This window comes from Aotus nancymaae, unplaced genomic scaffold, assembly GCF_030222135.1.
Source record: "Aotus nancymaae isolate 86718 unplaced genomic scaffold, 86718_ANA_hifiasm-v0.15.2.pri h1tg000033l, whole genome shotgun sequence".
Taxonomy (NCBI): Eukaryota; Metazoa; Chordata; class Mammalia; order Primates; family Aotidae; genus Aotus; species Aotus nancymaae.
This window is the reverse complement of record NW_026988447.1, coordinates 11,527,226-11,547,872: the sequence shown is the minus strand read 5'-3', so window position 1 is coordinate 11,547,872 and position 20,647 is coordinate 11,527,226. Positions and strand designations below refer to the sequence as shown.

The following is a 20,647-nucleotide window of genomic DNA, read 5'->3' as shown; positions in this document are numbered from 1 at the left end:
TGTAAGTCCAATGAAACCTCTTTTTCTTCCCAGTCTTGGGTATGTCTTTATCAGCAGCATGAAAATTGACTAATACAGTAAATTAGTAGTAGTAGAGTCGGGTGTTGCTGACAAGATATCTGAAAATGTGGAAGTGACTTCTGAACCGGGTAACAGGCAGAGGCTGGAACAGTTTCCAGGGCTCAGAAGAAGACAAGAAAATGTGGGAAAGTTTGAAACCTCCTAGAGACTTGCTGAATGGCTTTGCCCAAAATACTGATAGTCATATGAACAATAAAGTCCAGGCTGAGGTGGTTTCGGATGGAGATGAGGAATTTGTGGGAACTGGAGCAAAGGTGACTCTTGCTATGTTTTAGCAGAGACTGGTGGCATTTTGCACTGCCCTAGAGATCGATGGAACTTTGAACTTGAGAAAGATGATTTAGGGTATCTGGCAGAGGACATTTCTAAGCAGCAAAGCATTCAAAAGGTGACTTGGGTGCTGTTAAAAGCATTCCATTTTAAAAGAGAAACAGTATAAAAGTTCGGAAAATTTGCATCCTGATGATGCAGTAGAAAAGAAAAACAAATTTTTTGTGGAGAAATTTGAGCTGGCTGCAGAAATTTGCCTAAGTAGCAAGGAGCCGAATGTTAACCCCCAAGACCATGGGAAAAATGTCCCTAGGTTATGTCAGACACCTTCACAGCAGCCCCTCCCATCACAGGCCCAGAGGCCCAGGAGGAAAAAGTGGTTTCATAGGCCAGGCTCAGGGTCCCTGTGCTGTGTGCAGCCTAGGGACTTAGTGCCCTTTGTCCCATATGCTCCAGCCATGGCTGAAAGGGGCCAACACAGAGCTCAGGCTGTGGCATTGGCAACTTCCACATGGGGTTGAGCTTGCGAGTGCACAGAAGTTAAGGACTAAAGTTTGGGGACCTCCACCTAGGTTTCTTAAGATAAATGGAAATGCCTGGATATCCAGGCAAAAGTTTGCTGCAGGGGTGGGGCCCTCATGGAGAACCTCTGCTAGTGCAGTACAGAAGAAAAATGTGGGGTCAGAACCTCCACACAGAGTGCCTACTGGGTCACTGCCTAGAGGAGCTGTGAGAAGAGGGCCACTGTCCTCCAGACCCCAGAATGGTAGATCCACTGACAGCTTGCACCATGTGCCTGGAAAAGCCACAGGCACTTAATGCCAGATCATGAAAGCAGCCAGGAGGGAGGCTGTACTCTGCAAAGGACAGAGGTAGAGCTGCCCAAGACCATGGGAACTCACCTCTTGCAGCAGCATGACCTGGATGTGAGATCTGGAGTCAAAGGAGATCCTTTTGGAGTTTTAAAATTTTACTGCCTTGCTGGATTTTGGACTTGCATGGGCCCTGTAACTCCTTTGCTTTGGCCAATTTCTCCCATTTGGAATGGCTGTATTTACCCAATACCTGTACTCCCTTTGTATCTAGGAAGTAACTAGCTTGCTTTTGATTTTACAGGCTCATAAGCAGAAGGGACTTGGCTTGTCTCAGATGAGACTTTGGATTGTGGATTTTTGGGTTAATGCTGAAATGAGTTAAAACTTTGGGGGACTATTGGGAAGGCATGATTGGTTCTGAAATGTGAGGACATGAGATTTGGAGGGACCAGGGATGGAATGGTATGGTTTAGCTGTGCCCCCTCCCAAGTCTCAACTTCAAATATATCTCCCAGAATTCCCACATGTTGTGGGAGGGACCCAGGTAGAGGTAATGAATCATGGGAGCCAGTCTTTCCTGTGCTATTGACATGATAGTGAGTAAGTCTCACAAGATCTGATGAGTTTATCAGGGGATTCAGCTTTAGCTTCTCCCGAATTTTCTCTTGATGCCACCAAGTAAGAAGTGCCTTTTGCCTCCCACCATGATTCTCAGGCCTCCCCAGCCATGTGGACCTATAAGCCAATTAAACCTCTTCTTCTTCCCAGTCTTGGGTATGTCTTTATCAGCAGCATGAAAACAGACTAACACAGGGACAGTATGAGCTCATCTCCTACTAGTCTTTTCTTTCTTCTCCACACTACAGTCACAGTGGCTCCATCATTGTTCTAACATGCCAGACATGTTTCTGCCTCACTATCTTTGCATTTGAAGTCTCTCTGCTGGGAACATTGTTCCCCCAGATGCATGGTTAAGTCCACACACTTCCTCGAGTCTTCACTTGAACACGACATTTTCAGTGAGGGAGGCCTTGCCTGGCCACTATTTCTCAAATTGTATACTCCCCCTATTACCAGGTCTTTCCTCTTCTTCACACTGTTTTCTTTTGTCCTCTTTGGAAACTATCACAGTTAAAATGCCATACATGTTTTTATTTTTTTGTTGTTGACTGTCTGTCTCAATCACTAATGAGGGCAAGGTCTTTGTCTGTTTTGTTTTATGCCAAATCCCCAGAACTTAAAAAAAAAGACAGTAAATATTTTGATTGAATAAATGAATCAAAGAAAGATCTTCTTGCAGTCAAATGTTGTCAGCTTAGCAATGTACTGTTAGAGGTAATCTTCACTATAAACAAGAGAGTTTGACTAGGACCTCTGCCCATAACTCCTGCATTCTCTCTTTCCCTTAATTCAGACTAATGCCTATTATTCTTTTGCTTCTTCTTAATTTGTTTTTCAATTTCCTATGATGAAATGGGATTCCCTTAATCCCTTTTAATGATATTTTGAAAATCTAGGTATTTCTTGTACACATCCTTCCTTTATACTCTCAAGGAGCTCACAGTTTATAGAGCATACTTTCTCATTTTAGAAAGCACATTACCTTTACCCCCAAAGGAGATGTTGACCAAGGTGCTCAGTGACCCTGTACATTTTATTATAAATCCTATGTAGCCTCCCAGCTGTGGAATTAAGGCTGTCTGGTATATGGTTCCTAGGGTCACCCTGAGGACCCTTGTTGCAGACCAGAGCTGTGTTGACAACCTGCCAGTTCTCTGACACCCTTACGCTCATTTAAACAGATACATTTTGTTCAAGGAGGCAATTTCACTCTTGACTTCATTCATATCCCATGGGTAGATACCATCTGGATCAAGGGATTCTTTTATATTCAGGACCAGTAATTCATAGGGAATTCTGTTACCTTATCCAAATTTAATTTAGTTCCTCTGTTTTATCTGTTTCAAAAGACTGCAAAGTTCCCATTACATATTTTCTTAATGAAGCCAGGAGTCGGTTGGGTCTCCGTTTGTCCTTTTCACCCATGAACGTCTATTTTGCACTCTATCAAACGGTCGTGATGATTCTCCAGCTAGCTTTGTGTTTTTCATGTATTTTGAAAGCATGTTTCATGATTGTTTCCCCTGAAACTATCCAGTTACCCTGCTCTTCAATTCCAACACAAGTCCTTTTCCTCATCCTGTCTCTATCTACTCCTGCATTCCCATCATGCTTCTGGTGTGTGCCACATAATTTATCCTCAGTAGTATACGCTTCCCTCTTGTTTCCAATCTGAAGTTTTGTGTTATAGTTTTCAAATGGCTGATGTCTTGAAAAACGCAAAGAACATAGAGGTTGTTCAAAATACGCTTCCTGATATGTAGCCTGCTCGATATTGGCTGCAGAGTCTATACAAAGCAATTCTGGATAAACTCACTGTTAAGATTGAAATATGCTAATAGTATTATAACACCTAAATTTGATAAGATGAAGGTGGTATATATAAATATAAATTATGCACTAATTATAATTTATAAGTAATAAATAAAATATAACAAATAAATACACATATATATTATACCTTAAACAGAATTTAAATTTGTTATTTCTATTATAATGACACATGGAAAAATAAGTAGATTATAATTAAGAAACAACATTTACAACACTCCATTGTAATTGCTAGTCTCTCTAGAAAAAAGTAGGTTTTACAATGACTAAGAGTATGCAGTGATGCCTTCAATCAAATTATTAACTAAATAGTCAATAGGTCATAATTAAAAAATATATAAAGAAAAGCATAATACAATAAGATCTTTACCTGAAGTCATATGCAGAATAACCTTTGATTGAAAATCCAGAATGTGAACTAGAAAAGTAATGGCACAGACCATTTTGTGCTTTAAAAGGATATTCTGAATCTTTCACCAGTTTTACTTGCATCTAAAAGAAAACAATCACCAAAAATGTTTACTGTCAGTTGTTTTATAAATCAAATAGAACTTACTTCACTGTGTCAAAACAGGTTCAATTTCACACACCTTCGTCGTGTGGATATACTTTGCGTTCTTTTCTTTTTCTATTTGTTTTTTCTTTCGAGACAGTCTTGTTCTGTTACTGAGGCTGGAGTGCAATGGCTGTATCTCAGTTCACTGCAATCTCCACCTCCTGGGCTCCAGTGATCCTCCCACCTCCATTTCCCCAGTATCTGTGACTACAGGTATGTGCCTCCATGCCAGACTGATTTTTGGTATTTTTTGTACAAATATATATGTGTGTGTGTGTATATATATATATATATATGCCGGGCGTGAAGCAGAATCACTTGAACCCAGGAGGTGGAGGTTACAGTGAGCTGAAATAGCACCACAGGACTCCAGCCTGGGAGACAGAGTGAGACTCCATCACAAAAAAAAAAAAAAAAAAAGCTGCAAAATTAGTGTCTAATGCCCCTTTTAACCTTAACATTCAGAAAGTCTATGAAAATAAAAAAAATCATATATTTCCATATTTCTGGGGCGTTATGAGATATTCAGATCTGCAAAAAAAGTTTATATATTTTAAAAATTAAGAAATAAATATAAATATTTCTCTGGAGACAGACTTCAGATTTCTCCCCTTTTGATTTCTTGACAACTGATTCGCCTGGAAGTGATTCATTTTTAAATATTCTGATTACTTCAAGCTTTGATCATCTACATTTCTGAATGTGAAAACATTATTTAATATATGCGAGCAAATTGTTTGAATTTTGAACACACAGTAAACAAGCAAAAAAGAAAATACAGAGTTTAAAAGGCTGAGAGACTAGTCACCTTGTTTAACCAGTTCAAAGCATTGAGAGTAGAGCCTCCATTGCAGCCATAGTTATTATACGAACAGTCAATGACCTGCTGTACACTTAGGTCTTCCAGCGGCTTCCCTTTTATCGCACATGCAGATTCCACTGCCCCCACCACGCTGAAGGCCCAGCATCCTCCACACTGTTTAAAAATAGAGCAAGGGGTAGTATATACAGGGTTTAAATCAATTTACCAACGTATCTCAATATAACAAGTTATCAAATCAAGTAAGGTTTCCAGAATCTGGAAACCTACAAAATATATATGCCTATCTTCTAGATTTTTAAAGTAAAAAAAAAAGAAAACCAAAAGTCTCTTCTGAGCATCATTTAATTATTAGTCCATGTTGTAAGCATTATTACTGTTCTAAATTTGTCAATACAAGATAAAAGTGAGGATTTAGAGACTGAGGAAATAGTTGGACTAACTGAAGCTCTTTTAAAAGACTATTCAGTTCAGTGAATATGTGACTTCTCCTTGTAAGGGGCTTTTCTGCTGGAGAGCATGTGCTGACTCCCACCCCATCCTTCAATCCCCCTTGCTTTTCTTAGGACACTCTGCTTCAATGGTCATATATCACTTCCAGCCTCAGGGTGAGGACGGGAAAGATGTAATTTGTGCTCATTATTTGACGGAGATAAGAAATTAATGAATTACTTTTTAGGCTGTAAAGATGCCACATGTACCTATTAAGTGTGCTTATAGTGGCTGCACATGAAATGTCCTAAGGACATAAACCCGTATTAGTCATGACTCCAGTATTGGCTGCCAATCATGCTGACTGTGGATCTATGAACTTGCTTTTACTTGACAAACTAGAACAAAAGAATAAAAGGACTAGTCCTGAAACAAAGAGAGTAGACAGAGGAAATGAAACTAGGGATCATAAGATCACATGAAAAAAAAGAAGGATCCACAGAAAAGGCAGAGGAGAGGAGGATTTGAGATTGGATGAAACTGACTTAACCAGAGGGCCATGTGTGGCAGAGTTAGATCAAAAAAGGAATAAGGACAACTGGATATCTTTGCAGAGCTAAGTTTTTGGGCAACTTAATGGCTTTACTCTTTTAAAGGTCTATCTATATCTCTAGTGCCTATGGCACAGTAAAAACACTCACTAAGGGTTTTACTAAGACCCTACTATAGCAGGGTCTCCAAACCTGGACCAAGGTGAACACAGGTGGCTGACACCACCCCTATAGCCAGCTTTAGTCAAGCCACAAGGGCAGTTTCTGCATAAAAAGAAAAAAATCTCTCATATATTCCTTTAGTTAAAGATGCCTAATTAAAAGTTCCTTCTTTAGGGGTGTGAGGGGGCTAGGAGAGGGATAGCAGGGGGATTGGGGAGGGATAACGTTAGGAGAATACCTAATGTAGATGACGGGGGGATGGATGCAGCAAACCACCGTGGGACGTGTATAACTATGTAACAAACCTGCACATTCTGTGCGTGTACCCCGGAACTTAAAGTATGATAATAAAAAAAATATATATAATATATATTTTAAAAAGTCCCCTCTTTAATACACGGTGGATAATTTTTGGCAGGATTGGATTTATGGCTAATTCACGTTATTACAAATCCAATAAATCAATGATTTGGTGGTATAACTTAATGCACAAAAATAAATACAGAATCTGAGAAGCAAAACTCATTCTAACTAGACATTGGCTAAGAAACTGCCGGGACCAAAACACTTTCCACCCAAGGGAAGGCTGAATGACCTGCTGAGGTTTCCACTGCAGACAAATTGAGACTAGCCACCTCTGGTTAGGAGTTTGACTTTCTCTAGTCGGCAGGCATTCCCTATGCCGACAGTGGAGGGTGTAGACCGGTAGGGGATGTCAGCAAAGCATGCGTGCACCCCTCAAACATCTGCCAGCTAGGTGGATTCACTACATGCATTATAGGTCATATGCCTCCACATCTGTTCTTAGCACTTTCCTTCCTATTCTGAAGATCCCTCCTTTGATCACTCCAAAATAACTCACAAGCTGCAGCCCTTCCAACTCCCATGTCCTCAGCACATTTTGAGCCCTTTTTCAAGGTAAATTGCTATATTTATTGCAGTACTTACATATTTCTTAATCAGTATACATGTGTAAAACTGTTCTACTGTCTTTTAAAAAATATGTCATTGACTAAGTTCCCAGATAGTGTGACCTAACCTTATTTCTCCCATAATCCCTGTCATGTTACTGCTCAATTCTGCATAGGCGGTGATTTTCTGGAATGAATGTGTCATGTTATAGATGAACTGACTACTGACTATACTTTTAAGACCTACAGATTAAAAGACATATGATCCTGTGAAGGTGGGGCAGGTTTTCTGACAGAGCTTGCAAGATCAGACTTGAGAACCCAGGAGATTTGGCCACACTGTTGGTAAATTTATCTGTTTTCATTTTACATTTTCACCTTTTTTTCCTTGAACCATTTAAGCCTTTAGTGCTCATGTTTACCTTCTCCAGCCTTCTATCTGCTATTGTACAGAGAGCTTGGTATCTGTGATACAGCTACCGGGAAGTATCCCGGGGTTAGTGTGTTGGTGGCAATGGCAGTTAGTAAGAGAATACAGCAAGGAAGGTTTATCTTCAGGAATAAAAGTCAGGGCTTTGACATTTGCCTCCCAATCCTCCAGAAATTCTCCTTTCATTGTCATTTTTGGATGACTGAGGTGTGATTTTCCTAGAGAAATTATGGGTTCCATTACAAGTTTGATTAAACTTGATCTCAGAGGTGCCTTTCAATGCTTAGATGATTAAAAAAGGGATTTAAACTTACCATCTGCTGGTTTCTCACTTGTGTCACAACATGCTTGTCCCTCCAGTCAAATCTTAATGGCAAAGACACATTGGGGATGGACATATGTACTTCTGTTGAGTATCTGGGATACTTGGAAGATTTGCTTCTTAAATAAATGGCTGAGTAGAAACATAAAATGAAAAGACAACCATTATTATATTATGGGGCGGGGGGACTCTTGGGATTCTTTGGGAGAAACTTTTCAAGAGGAAATGGTAGCCTTCTACTAGACCTGCCATTTTAGATTTGCCTTTGTGCTTTTGTATAACATAAAATGCATTCATTGATGAGTACAAAAGAGAATCCCTACAATAAGGCTGGAGCCGATACATAAAATGACTTGTTTGATAGAACCAGGTCAGTAATAAAAATGAGTACAAATGATATGATTGGTTCTATTATAACCCATGGAACCATGTGTGTCCTGAACAGAAACAGCACTAGAAAACTGCAGAAGTGATTAGACAGTTGTCCTTTATAGCTACATGGAAATGTTCATGATTATAATATTTGTTTCTTAAGCAATAATTAGAAGAGAGTGTCCATGAATTTATTTTCTTATGTGAGCACATAGTACACGCCTGACACTTAGTAGGCAAATATTTCATAAATGTTAACTATTATTCAATTTATTAGATTTATAATTAAATATTTATCACAAGTTAAGCAAGTCAAAATCAGGAAATCACCCAATAGCACCATCGGACCATACCTTTAAACTCTTCAGGAAACAAATAAGAAAACTGATTTAATCCATAGAAGGCGGTCGAGTTTTCACTGGGAAATAAAGAATTCAAGTTTCGATGTCTATTGAGACTTTCCTAAAAGAAAAACAAAAACTATTTCATATCTACTATGTCGGTTTTCCAAAGTAACTGTATATAACTAACTTGGAGATATTTTTCAATTGTAAACTGAAAGCTTGATTTCCTTCAGACTACAATGTAAAGTTGTATAAGATATCCACAGGAGATTCATAAATATTTTCTGTTAGAACTGTTACCTAATTTCAGACAGTTTTTGAGGCTGAGAAAAGTGTAGTTTATTCATCTATAATTCCCCATCACCAGGCTTGTTGCCAGCATTGTATATAGAGCTGCTAAAGTACTGACGTAGTGGGAAAAAGGTAACACACTGCAAATCAACACGAGATACTAGATTCACTCGTGGTTAAACCATTATGAATACGGAATATGTCTTCTTCACCTCTGTGTTTCCAGGAACTAAGTAATGAAACATGAAAAACAGACTGAGTAAATAAATTAATAAATCAATCTGATTCTATTAACGCTTTATAGATATCTCTCTCATGCAGGGTGCAAAGGCTCTGTGGCAGATGCAATTCTGGAAACGTTCTAAGAAGACAGCCTGGTTTCTCTATCTGGAAGGAAAATGTGACCATTATTTATTGATTTCTCAACTTAGAATTTTGTGATAATTTATCTTAAGCTTATCTTTTATATGAGCATGCTTCAGTTTCCTAATACTAACCAATTACGCAGAATAAATAAAATTTCAGGGGGCTATCATTTGGTACATTTCCAACCCTAGTGCTTCTACATATTTGTTTATGTACTTATGTGTTTATTGTGTGTCTGTCTTAAAAACCTATAAGCAAAATGACAACTGGCTTACAGGTCTTATTTATTACCATGATACCCTCACTGAGCATATGCCTGGCACACAACAGATCCTCAATAACTATTTGTTGTTGAATAAATAGATAAGTGACATTTTTCATGTCATGCCCTTAATAACTTTAAGCTGTTTATTTTTAAGTAAATTATTGCTGGAAGTTACGATAATCTTATTTTCATTTTCCTTTTGTGCATACCTAGGAAGACTGCTAACCAACAAATTAATAAAGTTTCTGAGGTAGTCAAAAATAATCTTGATGAAGCAGGGCTTTCAATATGACCTGGATATATAAACATAAAAACAGAACTAGAATATAAGGTAATTCTGTCTATGGCAAATGACAAATGGAAGTCAGAGACTATTAACTGCTAAGGAATGCAGTGGATTCATTCAATCAGTAAGTACTGCCTGGCCATCTTTGTGAGCTGGAGTAGTCAGGAAGGCACTGAGAATGTAGGATGTTAAGAATGCACAGGGGAGAATGTGGCAGCCCTAAGAATGTGCCTCCAGCCTTCTTTCCACAGGGAGCTTAGTTGCTGCTAGTTGAATTTCCATGATCACACCAAGGGAAGCCACAGTTCCTGTGAGCTGTACCTAGCTCATGACTGATTGCTAAGACTCGCTACTTGGGGGACAAATGGGTCTCTTCTGCCAGTTGGTTTTTGATTAATGACTCCCTGATGGCTTTGCTAAACCTTCAAACTTTTCAAACTTTCCTTGGACTGTGAGACTGCCCCAACCTTCTTTCCCTTTTCCCTTCCTTCAGGGTGAGAATTACACTGCAATCAGATAGCTCTACCTGGCCCTCTTCCTGTTCGCTCATAGGAACTGCTCCTATGATTGGCTAAAAAAAAAAAAAAAAGAACAAGAAGTTATGAATGACCAATTTATCAATATTAGGAATGAAAGAAGAGCCATGATTACAGATGCTTCAGGGATTAGAAGAATAATATTTTGACAACTTGATGACAATAACTTGGCAAACTGTACAAAACAGACAAGCTTTTGGAAAGGCACAGATTGCCAAAGCTGGAAGGAGAAATAGAAAAGCTGAGCAGCCTTTTATCAACTAAAAGCATTAAATTTGTAAGTGAAAACTGATTCACAAAGAAAACTTCAGGCCCAGATTGCTTTTTGGCAAACTGTATACAATGAAGAATGAAGTAATACCAATATCATCCTTTGAGAAAATCAAGAAGAAGAGAACACACTGCAGCTTCAATAAGACCAGTGTTATCCTGATTCTAAACCAGAAAAATATATCTACATAAAATAGAGCTACATACCAATATCCCTCATAAATACGCTGTAGATGCAAAATCCTTAACAAAATAGCAAATCAAATCTAACAATATATGTAAAGCACAATACATTGTGACCAAGTAAAGTTTATTCAGAAATGCTAGGTTGGTTTAAATTTTCAAAATCAATCATCATTTTTATACATCATATGAACAGAACAAAACAGGAATATACCACACACACACACACACACACACACACGCATAAGAGGTATAAACTGGTATACCCTTTCAGGATTTTTAAAATGACAAAATTGTTTAAGAAAATCTAATTCTAGGAATGTATTTTAGACTCATGTGTGTAGGCAATTCTATAGCCCTAAGCATTGTGTGTGTATGTGTGGGTTCTACACATGTGTCTGGGAGGGGAGGCAGTAGTTGAGCCACACACTCTATTTAGTTGGAGAGCTAATGCAAGTTTATTTTACTAGATCGTTTGTGACATCTATGAGAAAAGCAATATGTCTCAGGCATCTTGACCCTCTTAACCTTTCCAGCTGTGGGTAATGATAATCTTAGACAATGTTCTGGTTAGGGTAAGTTAAGAGGAAAGACGTCATGTTCAAAACAGTCTAAGAGTAGAAACCCATGGAGAACAGCTTGAGGAGTTCTCAGATATTTACTTAATCTACCTCCTTGAGAAGAACTCAAGTTGGCAAATGCCAGATGAAACAAACTTGTACGTCATTGTCAGGGAGTTCCCACGTCCTTCTCTTAATTTTTGTGTTGCCTTATGAGTGTCATTTCACCATCCAGAGTTTAGGTGTTCTGGTTGTGAAGTAGTTATAATAACACCAGTTTAATAATGAAAAAAATGAATGTGTTATTTATTTATTTTAAATATTTATGTCCCTATTTTCAATGATGATTCCCATAACAGTTACTTGGTTTTGGTCTTGTGCAATGTATTTGAAAAGACAAATATCTCCACATATATTTTCTATTAGTTACCACTTGATATACCGTTCTTTGATTTATGTCAGCAGCACCAGTATCTGCTGGGCTTTTGAAAATGTTGCTCTCTTCTATTTGTTCAACCAGGAGCCCACTTCTTTGTTTTTTTTGAGACGGAGTCTTGCTCTGTTGCCAGGCTGGAGTGCAGTGGCACAATCTCGGCTCACTGCAACCTCCACCTCCTGGGTTCAAGCGATTCTTCCGCCTCAGCCTCCCGAGTAGCTGGGACCACAGGCGTGTGCCACCAGGCCCGCCTAAATTTTTATATTTTCAGTAGAGATGGGGTTTCACCGTGTTGGCCAGGATGGTCTTGATCTTTTGACCTCGTGATCCGCCCGCCTCGGCCTCCCAAAGTGCTGGGATTACAGGCGTGAGCCACCGCACCCAGCCAACCAGGAGCCAACTTCTAAGAGAATTCCATCTGCTATTCTGGTGTAATGATTCCTGTCATTTCACAGCTCTCCATATCTCAAGATACGGAGCAAATACTGTAAACCACTAAGTGCTCTGCTTTGTCCTCTCCATACCACTAATCCCTACCCACTTGTTTTGATTTTGCAAAACCACTAATAACCTTAAAAGTACTTCCCGGGAGGCTTCTGAACACGGGATAATTATTTCACCCATCCACACACACACACACAAACATCCACACACACTAAATGGATGAATTTCTCTAATCTCTTTTTAACTTTGCAACGATCTAAAATGTCTTACCATTGCTGAGCAATTTTTGGCTATTTCTCAACCTCTCTGAGCTTTATTTCCATCAACAAATGGAGTAATACTTATCTGGCAGAATGTAAGGATTAAATAAAATAATAATTGGAAAACACATATCACAGGGACTGGCAAAATAAATGCTCAGTTAAAACACTCTCATCCTGTATCTTCCTTTTCCTTTAAACATAGAATATTTGGATTATAGAAATGGCATTCAAAGATCATACTTTCAGATTCAGTTGGAGCAAGTATTTTTCACATTATTAGAAATGAGGTTCAATTATCCATTGAAAGCAATCAGTTGCTTTCATGGTAAACTAATACTATCAGTATATCCAAGAATATTTATTCTCTTATTTGCTATATACTTACCAAGTTCACCTAACATGGGTTTCTCATCATTTAAAGTTTATAAAGCCCTGTATTTCATTTCTAGAATTATCAATTCTTTTAAGTGACTTTTCTGGTGTCCCTTGATTCTGGCTATTAAAGACTTCTAGGAGAATCACAAACTGGGAGTCTGTATGGGGCCCTTGCTGCTCATTACATCAACAACCTCTGGAGGTAAAGGATCAGTGAGCACATGTTCTTACCAGAGGGCAACAGGGGATACGACAGTGAGCAAATTTAGAGTAGCCGTCTCTAAAGCCATATAAAATATGAAAGAAAAACTCTGAACCTTAACTTCATTTATGAGAGGAAAGATGTAAAGTTTTGATGAACATATAGGAAACTTCTAATTAATACTTTTGAAAAGTGCAGAAGTTTAAAAATTGGATCTTATATGGGAAAAATTAGAGCTGATAAATCAGAACATCCTTTGAACAGATTCGGTGAAAAATAACTACCTTCACCTACTTTTTTTTTTTTTCTAAACAGAGTCACCTTCTGTCGACGAACTGGAGTGCAGTGGCGTGATCTCGGCTCACTGCAACCTCCGCCTTCTGGGTTTAAACGATTCTCCTGCCTCAGCCTCCCAAGTAGCTGAAACTACAGGTGTGCACCACCACATCCAGCTAGTTTTTGTATTTTTAGTAGAGATGGGGTTTCACCATGTTGGCCAGGATGGTCTTGATCTTTTCACCTCATGATCCACCTGCCTCAGCCTCCCAAAGTGCTGGGATTACAGGCGTGAGCCACCATGCCCCAGTCCACCTACTTTTTTTTTTTTTTTGAGTTAAATGTGTTTAATTGAATGAGTTCCAAAGGGAGATACCAGATTCCTGCACAGAAGGGTAACTCAGAACCTAAGAGCTTGAGGAAATTATCCTAATTTTAAAACTAGAAAATCACGTCCCCTCGGCATTAGTAGATCTTGTGCACCCTAAATCTCTCTTTATTACAGGTATAATCTCTCAACATTATACCTAGGACCCTGTCCCTGTAAGACTCTGTCCCTACTTATCATGACTTCTAGCAGCCATCCTTCTAAGAGGTAGAATCTCTTAAAGCTGCCTTTGTGTGTGTGTGTGCACACATGTGCTGGAGGTGATCACATATTTGAACTATGACTTAAATGTAACATGTTTCTAAGCAGTGTCTTCCATATCCTAATTTCCTACCTGTTGGCCTAGCTAGGATGCTTCATAACTACTCTAAAGGAAGTTGATAAGAACTGCAGAATAGTCATGAAACATCCTAGCAAGGCCAAACAAGAAACAGGATGGTTTCAGTCTGATCATAAAACAAGATAACTCTATTTGACAAGGGACTTGACCCAGTTTCATGAGGAGATTAGGCTGCAGTCTTAAAATTCCTCGGAAATCAGCATTTTTCTTACAGGATCAGAAAGCCCTTCCAGCTGTCTCAGGCATCTTGACCCTCTTAACTTTCCAGCTGTAGGTAACGATAGTCTTAGACAATGCTCTGGTTAGGGTAAGTTAAGAGGAAAATGGTCCTGTTCAAAATGATCTAAGAGTAGAAACCCATGGAGGGCAGCTTGAGGGGTTCTCAGATATTTCCTTAATCTAATTCCTTGAGGAGAAAAATCTGTGAGCTTTCTCACCGACTGTCACTAATTAAGAATAAATGAAATAATGTATTTTATTCTTGCATGTACTCAACTGTTTCTAAAGGAGTAAGCAAATCCTTTAAGAGCAAACTGTTGAGTTTTCACTTCTCTACAAAGAAGGTTCTCAGCCATCGAGTACCCTAAATACAAAGGGTTGAAGGGATTGTTAAATTGAATGCAATAATTCATTCTAAGTGCTTTATATGAATTAACTTAGGCCTGTATAAAGGTAATTGCGAACATTACACCCTCTTCACAGATGAATAAAATTGAGAAACAGATAAATGATTTGCTGAAGGTCATACAACTAGTATTTGGTGGAGGGGTATAGTTATTTAGGCTGTAAGGAATCCACAGAAGGGATATAAACTTTACGGGATTTCACATCTGTTTTATTAACTGAAAAGCCAGTGAACATTTATTTTTTTCCCCGTTGATATCTAGGTTTCCTTCCACTAATGATGATTTATTTGTACTTATCAATATATGCAATGATGTGTGTATTCCCTTACAATGAGTCCCATGCATCCATGGGATAAGTTTTATATCGAAATTATGAGAGAAGCCTAAGGTACTTCGTAAGATCACTTTCTCTTCAGCACTTTAAACTCATTGATTGTCTTGCAGTTCCACTACTCAGACTTCTAACAACTTCCATTTGCAGATTTTGAAGTTTCATAGGATAAATCATAAATCATACACATAGATTTAAAATGTTCTCCTTGGGAGTGCTTTCAATTCTGGAAATTGCAGTGAACCTGAGGATGAGCAAAAAGGTACAATATTTGTATACGACATTAGCGCAATGCTGAGAATTTCTTGGAAGACTTGGGAGCTGTAAACATTAGATCAGTGATTTTCAACTGAGGATAATTTTGTCCGTCATTTGTCACACTGGGGATTGTCATACTGGTGGGATGCCACTGGCATCTAGTGCATAGAGCCCATGCGTGCCCTACAACGAAGAGGAAGGCCTCCCCCCGCCAAACAAATCACTATCCATTCTCAAACCTCAACAGTGCCACTGTTTAGAAGCCCTGGATTAGAACTATAACAACTTCTTATAGGATACACTTTTATAAATTCCTACTTTTGAAAAGTTTCTTAGACAAAGCATTTTATATACAGTGTACTGAAATCTGTGTAAATATAATGCAGATATATGTTTACTATGTATGATAAGAAATGTGGAGTATGTGTGTGAGCATGTACACAAAAAGATTAAATTAAAAATACATTCCTTTGTAAATGCCTACTTGGGAGAATCTGTTCTCTAGTGGATAAGTCTTTACATTCTTCTTTTTGTTTACAGGAAAATGGATTATAATACAATCTTTAAACATAACAATATTCATTTTTTGAATAAATGTCTTAGAGCACAGCACATATCTTATTCTCCACTGTATCCCTCAGAAAACCCAGACCGGTTCCTTAGACACAGTAGAAATTAAATAAAGTATTGGACGAATGTATGGGAAGATGAATGAATGAATAACTAAATAAATTATGACCTACGATTTTAAGTTTATGATATATTTCCATTTAGTCAATGTATGCTTTAAGTGAGAATCAACAGAAAAAGTCTGCTGAACAACGTTATCTAACATCAAATTCATGTCTTTATTTTTATACAAGGTAGAACAGGCGTACCAAACCGCTGGGCCGTGGACCAGTACCGGTCTGTGGCCTGTTAAGGACCAGGCCGCAGAGCAGGTAGTGAGGGGCCATGAGCGAGCATTATCACCTGAGCACCACCTGCTGTCAGATCAGTAGCAGCATTAGATTATCATAGGAGCACACACCCTACTGTGAACTGTGCATGAGAGGGTTCTAGGTTGCACAGTCCTTATGTGAATCTAATACTTGATGATCTGGGGTGGAACAGCTTCATCCTGAAATCATCCGCATCCTCTCTAGCCCACCCCACACCTCAGTCTGTGGGAAAATTGTCTTCCACGAAAACAATCCCTGGTGCCAAAAAGTCTGGGGACCACTGAGGTTTAAAATAGGTTTTAAGCTGGATGCGGTGGCTCACGCCTGTAATCCCAGCACTTTGGGAGGCCGAAGCAGGCAGATCACGAGACTGAGACCATCCTGGCCAACATGGTGAAACCTGTCTTTACTAAAAATACAAAACTTAGCAGGGCGAGGTGGCACATGCCTGTAGTCCCAGCTACTCAGGAGGCTGAGGCAGGAGAATTGCTTGAACCCGGGAGGCAGAGGTTGCAGTGAGCTGATACTGCACCACTGCACTCCAGCCTGGGTGACAGAGGGAGACTCTGTCAAGAAGCAAGCAAGAAAGAAAGAAAGAAAGAAGGAAGGAAGGAAGGGAAAGGAAAGGAAAGGAAAAAGGAAAGGAAAGGGGTTTTAAAGCTTTCTTGGAGAAAGTCTATTTGGAGGACCTAATTCCAGATTTCAAGGGACTGATTATGGCAAGTATATATATAAATGGCTCGTTAGGATCACTTGTTATAAAAATACTGTAGTCATCTATTCGTATACAAATAAATATTTCTAAATATATAAATAATCTTATAATAATATAACCTGTATTATTATGGCAACCGCTCTTAAGGTGAAGCTTCTGAAATTTTATGTAAAATCACATGTGCGGCCGGACGCGGTGGCTCATGCCTGCAATCCCAGCACTTTGGAAGTCCCAGGTGGGCGGATCACGAGGTCAAGAGATCGAGACCTTCCTGGCCAACATGGTGAAATCCCATCTCTACTAAAAGTACAAAAATTAGCTGGGCGTGGTGGTATGCACATGTAGCCCCAGATACTTGGGAGGGTGAGGCAGGAACATCGCTTGAACGCGGGAGGCGGAGGTTGCAGTGAGCTGAGATTGCACCACTGCACTCCAGTCTGGTGACAGAATGAGCCTCCGAAAAAAAAAAAATAAATAAATCACATTTGCTTTGGCACAGGTATTATTCTAAAGTGAGAGTATCAAACAACTTTTGTTGGATCCAATATTGGTCCATGCCTCCCAAAAGGATAAGAATACCAAATGTTCTGTGGTAAAATAATGAGCATCAGTAAATAAGAAGGCATACCTAGGTTTTGGCACAAAGGAGAGTAGGCTGAATTCAATAGTTAAGAGCTTCCTGAGCACTGGAAGTTTCCAAAGGAGTGAAGGAGCAGACATAAGCCATCCTATCAGATATCTTGTGAGACATCCCATAAAAAACCATAGAGGAGTCTAGTTTTCACTGAACAATAATATAACAGTTTGTGGGAAAGTCATAGGGCTACCCTAACTTTCATTTAAGGTACATTCCAGGGGAACTTACAAAACTATCGAAGGCTAATATTAAAACAAGTTTGAAAAACCTTCACCATTCTCTAAACCCATGGCTGTGAAAGACATTACTAATTAATCAGGAACTTAACTGGATATTTAGCTGCAACCCCCTGAATCATCAATTCACCAATGAATTCACTTGATTTCAACAAGAAGTTTCATGGTTACCAAGGAGCCAAGGCCCTTTCCACCTTTCCCTGTGTCCAGCTCTCTATCCCTAGTACAAACTGCAATCTCCAGCTAACTAATCTAACTATTGTCCAATGATCTGAGGTGGAAGAGTTCCATTCCAGAACCATCCATCCCCCCGCTCCCCCCCCACCTCCATTGTCTATGGAAAAATCGTCGTCCATGAAATGGGTCCCTGGTGCCAAAAATATTGGGGACCACTAAGGTAGAAAATCGGTTTTAAAGCATTCTTGGATAATGTCCAGCTAAGCACCAAGAGGTGTTCAGTTTCCAGCAACTGTGCTTTGAAGCCTCAAACCTTTGTGGGTATCCACCTCATGAAGAAAACTCCTACTGGCAGCAATTGCTTCGACAACTTTTTAGGTTTTTCTTAACCCAAGGTTTTTGAAATGTACTGAGAGTCTTCATAATTCTACCCTCCTCCACTTCCAATCTTCCATCGTTCAACCTGGACCTTTGTATTTCTCCTGAGAAAAGTTATATTTTCTAGATATTCATCTTCTGGGTATGGCCTCTTCACAGGACCAATATGAGTCACTACATAAATTGTATATATATACATATATATATTTATAAATTATCTAAATAAATGTTAAGAATATATTTATAAGTCTGGCCCTTTGAGCTTTGTCCTGAAATAGGATTTTTTGTTTTTTTTAGGAGCCTGACTGTGTTTATTTATTTAGCCAATGAATATGTTTCCAGTAAAGGTGAGACTGACTTTTCCCCTAGGGGGTTTGGTTTACCAGGAAAATGAAACTAAGTTCAGGCTAGGGGTAGAATACAGGCCAGAATTTTGTTCTTCAAAGAGTTTAAGAGGACTTCCGGTTTTGAAAGCTAGAATTGAACTCAAGAATAATAAAGTGGAGATAACAGTACACATCTCGGTTTGGACCAAACGTTAAGAACGGACAGAATCAGGGAAAGCTGGCCTTCCTAACCATTGGAGATTTCCAGGAGAGAAAGGGGAAGAGAAGAGCATAGCTATAAAATCCTGTGAGAAATTCCAACAAACACCAGGGGAAAAGATACACTTCCTCGGGTAATATTACTGAACTCAGACTCACGTTTGATTCAGAATGAATGAATTTTCTTTTCTAATAAATTAAATCATGATCATGACATCTTTCATGAATTTAAAAAAATGTGCTAAATAGCATCAGATATCTAGAACACAGCGAGGCAAACACTAAATCCGAATCCCTTGACGTTTCCTTGGTTTCAGGAAAATCATTTGTGCTCAGCGAACTCTTAGAGAGTTTTCATGCTAGACTCAAATCTAAGTATTTATTATAAAGACTTTTTCATAACGATATGAAAAGGAAATTAAATGTTTCTCTTTTCTCCAACTCAGTCTCCAAGGCAGGAAGAACTTTTAAGGCGATTAGTTTAAGGAGAATCATTAACCACCAGGATTCTGTAAGCGGGCTAAAGGCAGGCTCTTTGTCTCTAACTTCCGATCACTAGCGCCCTCCTCGGGAAGAAAAACGACAGGTTTCTTCCACCAACAGGCGGCTCCCTGTTTCTGGTTTTCAGAAATGTGAAATAGAGCTTTGGAAGTCAGTGGCGACGATCGAGGGGATTGCTAAAAAAAGGGCTCTTGTTCCCACCAAGAACAGTGGGAAGAAGACGTATCTACTGATGTCTTCTTTGGACGTGTCTACTGATGTCTTTGGTGCGTCCCCCAAATCCATAGCGACACATCTTTTCTGAAAATCTAATCTTTTGGTTAGCAAAGGCATGGAGGAGCGACACCGTGGCACGAGGAGAGGGGAGATAGAAGCTGGCTTTTGCACCCTCAGCTCAGGGCCCCAGACGCATCTGGGGTGCCCAGCATCAGGGTCAGCTCTCCGGAACCCTCTTCCGCAGCCCAGACCCGGGAGAGGAAGTAGGGGAGCGGGGACAGACCCGGAAGGCGCGCGCTCGGTACCCGCAAGGCGGCGGGACAGGAAGTGGGGGAGCGGGGACAGACCCGGAAGGCGCGCGCTCGGTACCCGCAAGGCGGCGGGACAGGAAGTGGGGGAGCGGGGACAGACCCGGAAGGCGCGCGCTCGGTACCCGCAAGGCGGCGGCCTCTCGCTGGCGGCTCCGCGGCCAGGTCGGGGTGAAGGGGGCGTGGGAGTCCGCGTCGCCGCCGCCCCAGCACAGCAGCCCCAGCAGCCCCAGCAGCCACGGCAGCGCCCGCAGCTCCATCGTGGCGCGCGGCTCCTCCGCCACACGCGCGGCCTGTTTTCTCTTTCGGTTCTTCGGCTCCTCCCCTCCCGGACTCGAGGGGCGGAAGAAGCTGCCGCGTGGAGTGCGGGGTGCCGAGATTGACCCTGTGTTAGGTCCCCGGAGCTCTGTGCCTGAAAATCCGGTCAGCTGGAGGCTATGAAACTTCTCGCTGAGGCTAGTATTTTGGATATTTTTTTCTTGTTTTTGGAAGAGTCAGGCACGGGCTTTCGAGGTTTCACCTCTGTCTATTAGAAAAAAGAACCCTGAGAGTCATTCCTTTTTTTGTGTGTGGTGAGATCAGGGCTCACTGCAGCCTCGACCTCCCAGGTTCAAGTGATCCTCCTGCCTCAGCCTCTAGAATAGCTGGAACTATAGGCACATGCCACCACACCAGGCTATTTTTGTATTTTTAGTAGAGATGGGATATTACCATATTGCCCAGGCCAGTCTTGAACTCCTGGCCTCAAGTGATCCGCCCGCCTTGGCCTCCCAAAGTGTT

At 40.2% G+C, this 20,647-nt stretch overlaps 1 protein-coding gene across 1 annotated transcript in view; it reads right to left on the bottom strand.

The window, feature by feature from the left end:
* CTSO (cathepsin O) overlaps nucleotides 1–20,127 on the bottom strand; it is a 28,340-nt gene extending 8,213 nt beyond the window's left edge. Inside the window, exons 1-5 of the mRNA XM_012448491.2 lie at nucleotides 19,993–20,127; nucleotides 8,527–8,635; nucleotides 7,794–7,933; nucleotides 4,982–5,149; nucleotides 3,988–4,109 (exon numbers count right to left, since the gene is read on the bottom strand). Coding sequence (XP_012303914.2) covers nucleotides 3,988–4,109; nucleotides 4,982–5,149; nucleotides 7,794–7,933; nucleotides 8,527–8,635; nucleotides 19,993–20,127 — 674 coding nt within the window. The remainder of the gene's footprint in view (nucleotides 1–3,987; nucleotides 4,110–4,981; nucleotides 5,150–7,793; nucleotides 7,934–8,526; nucleotides 8,636–19,992) is intronic.
* Between the last annotated feature and the right edge of the window lie 520 nt (nucleotides 20,128–20,647).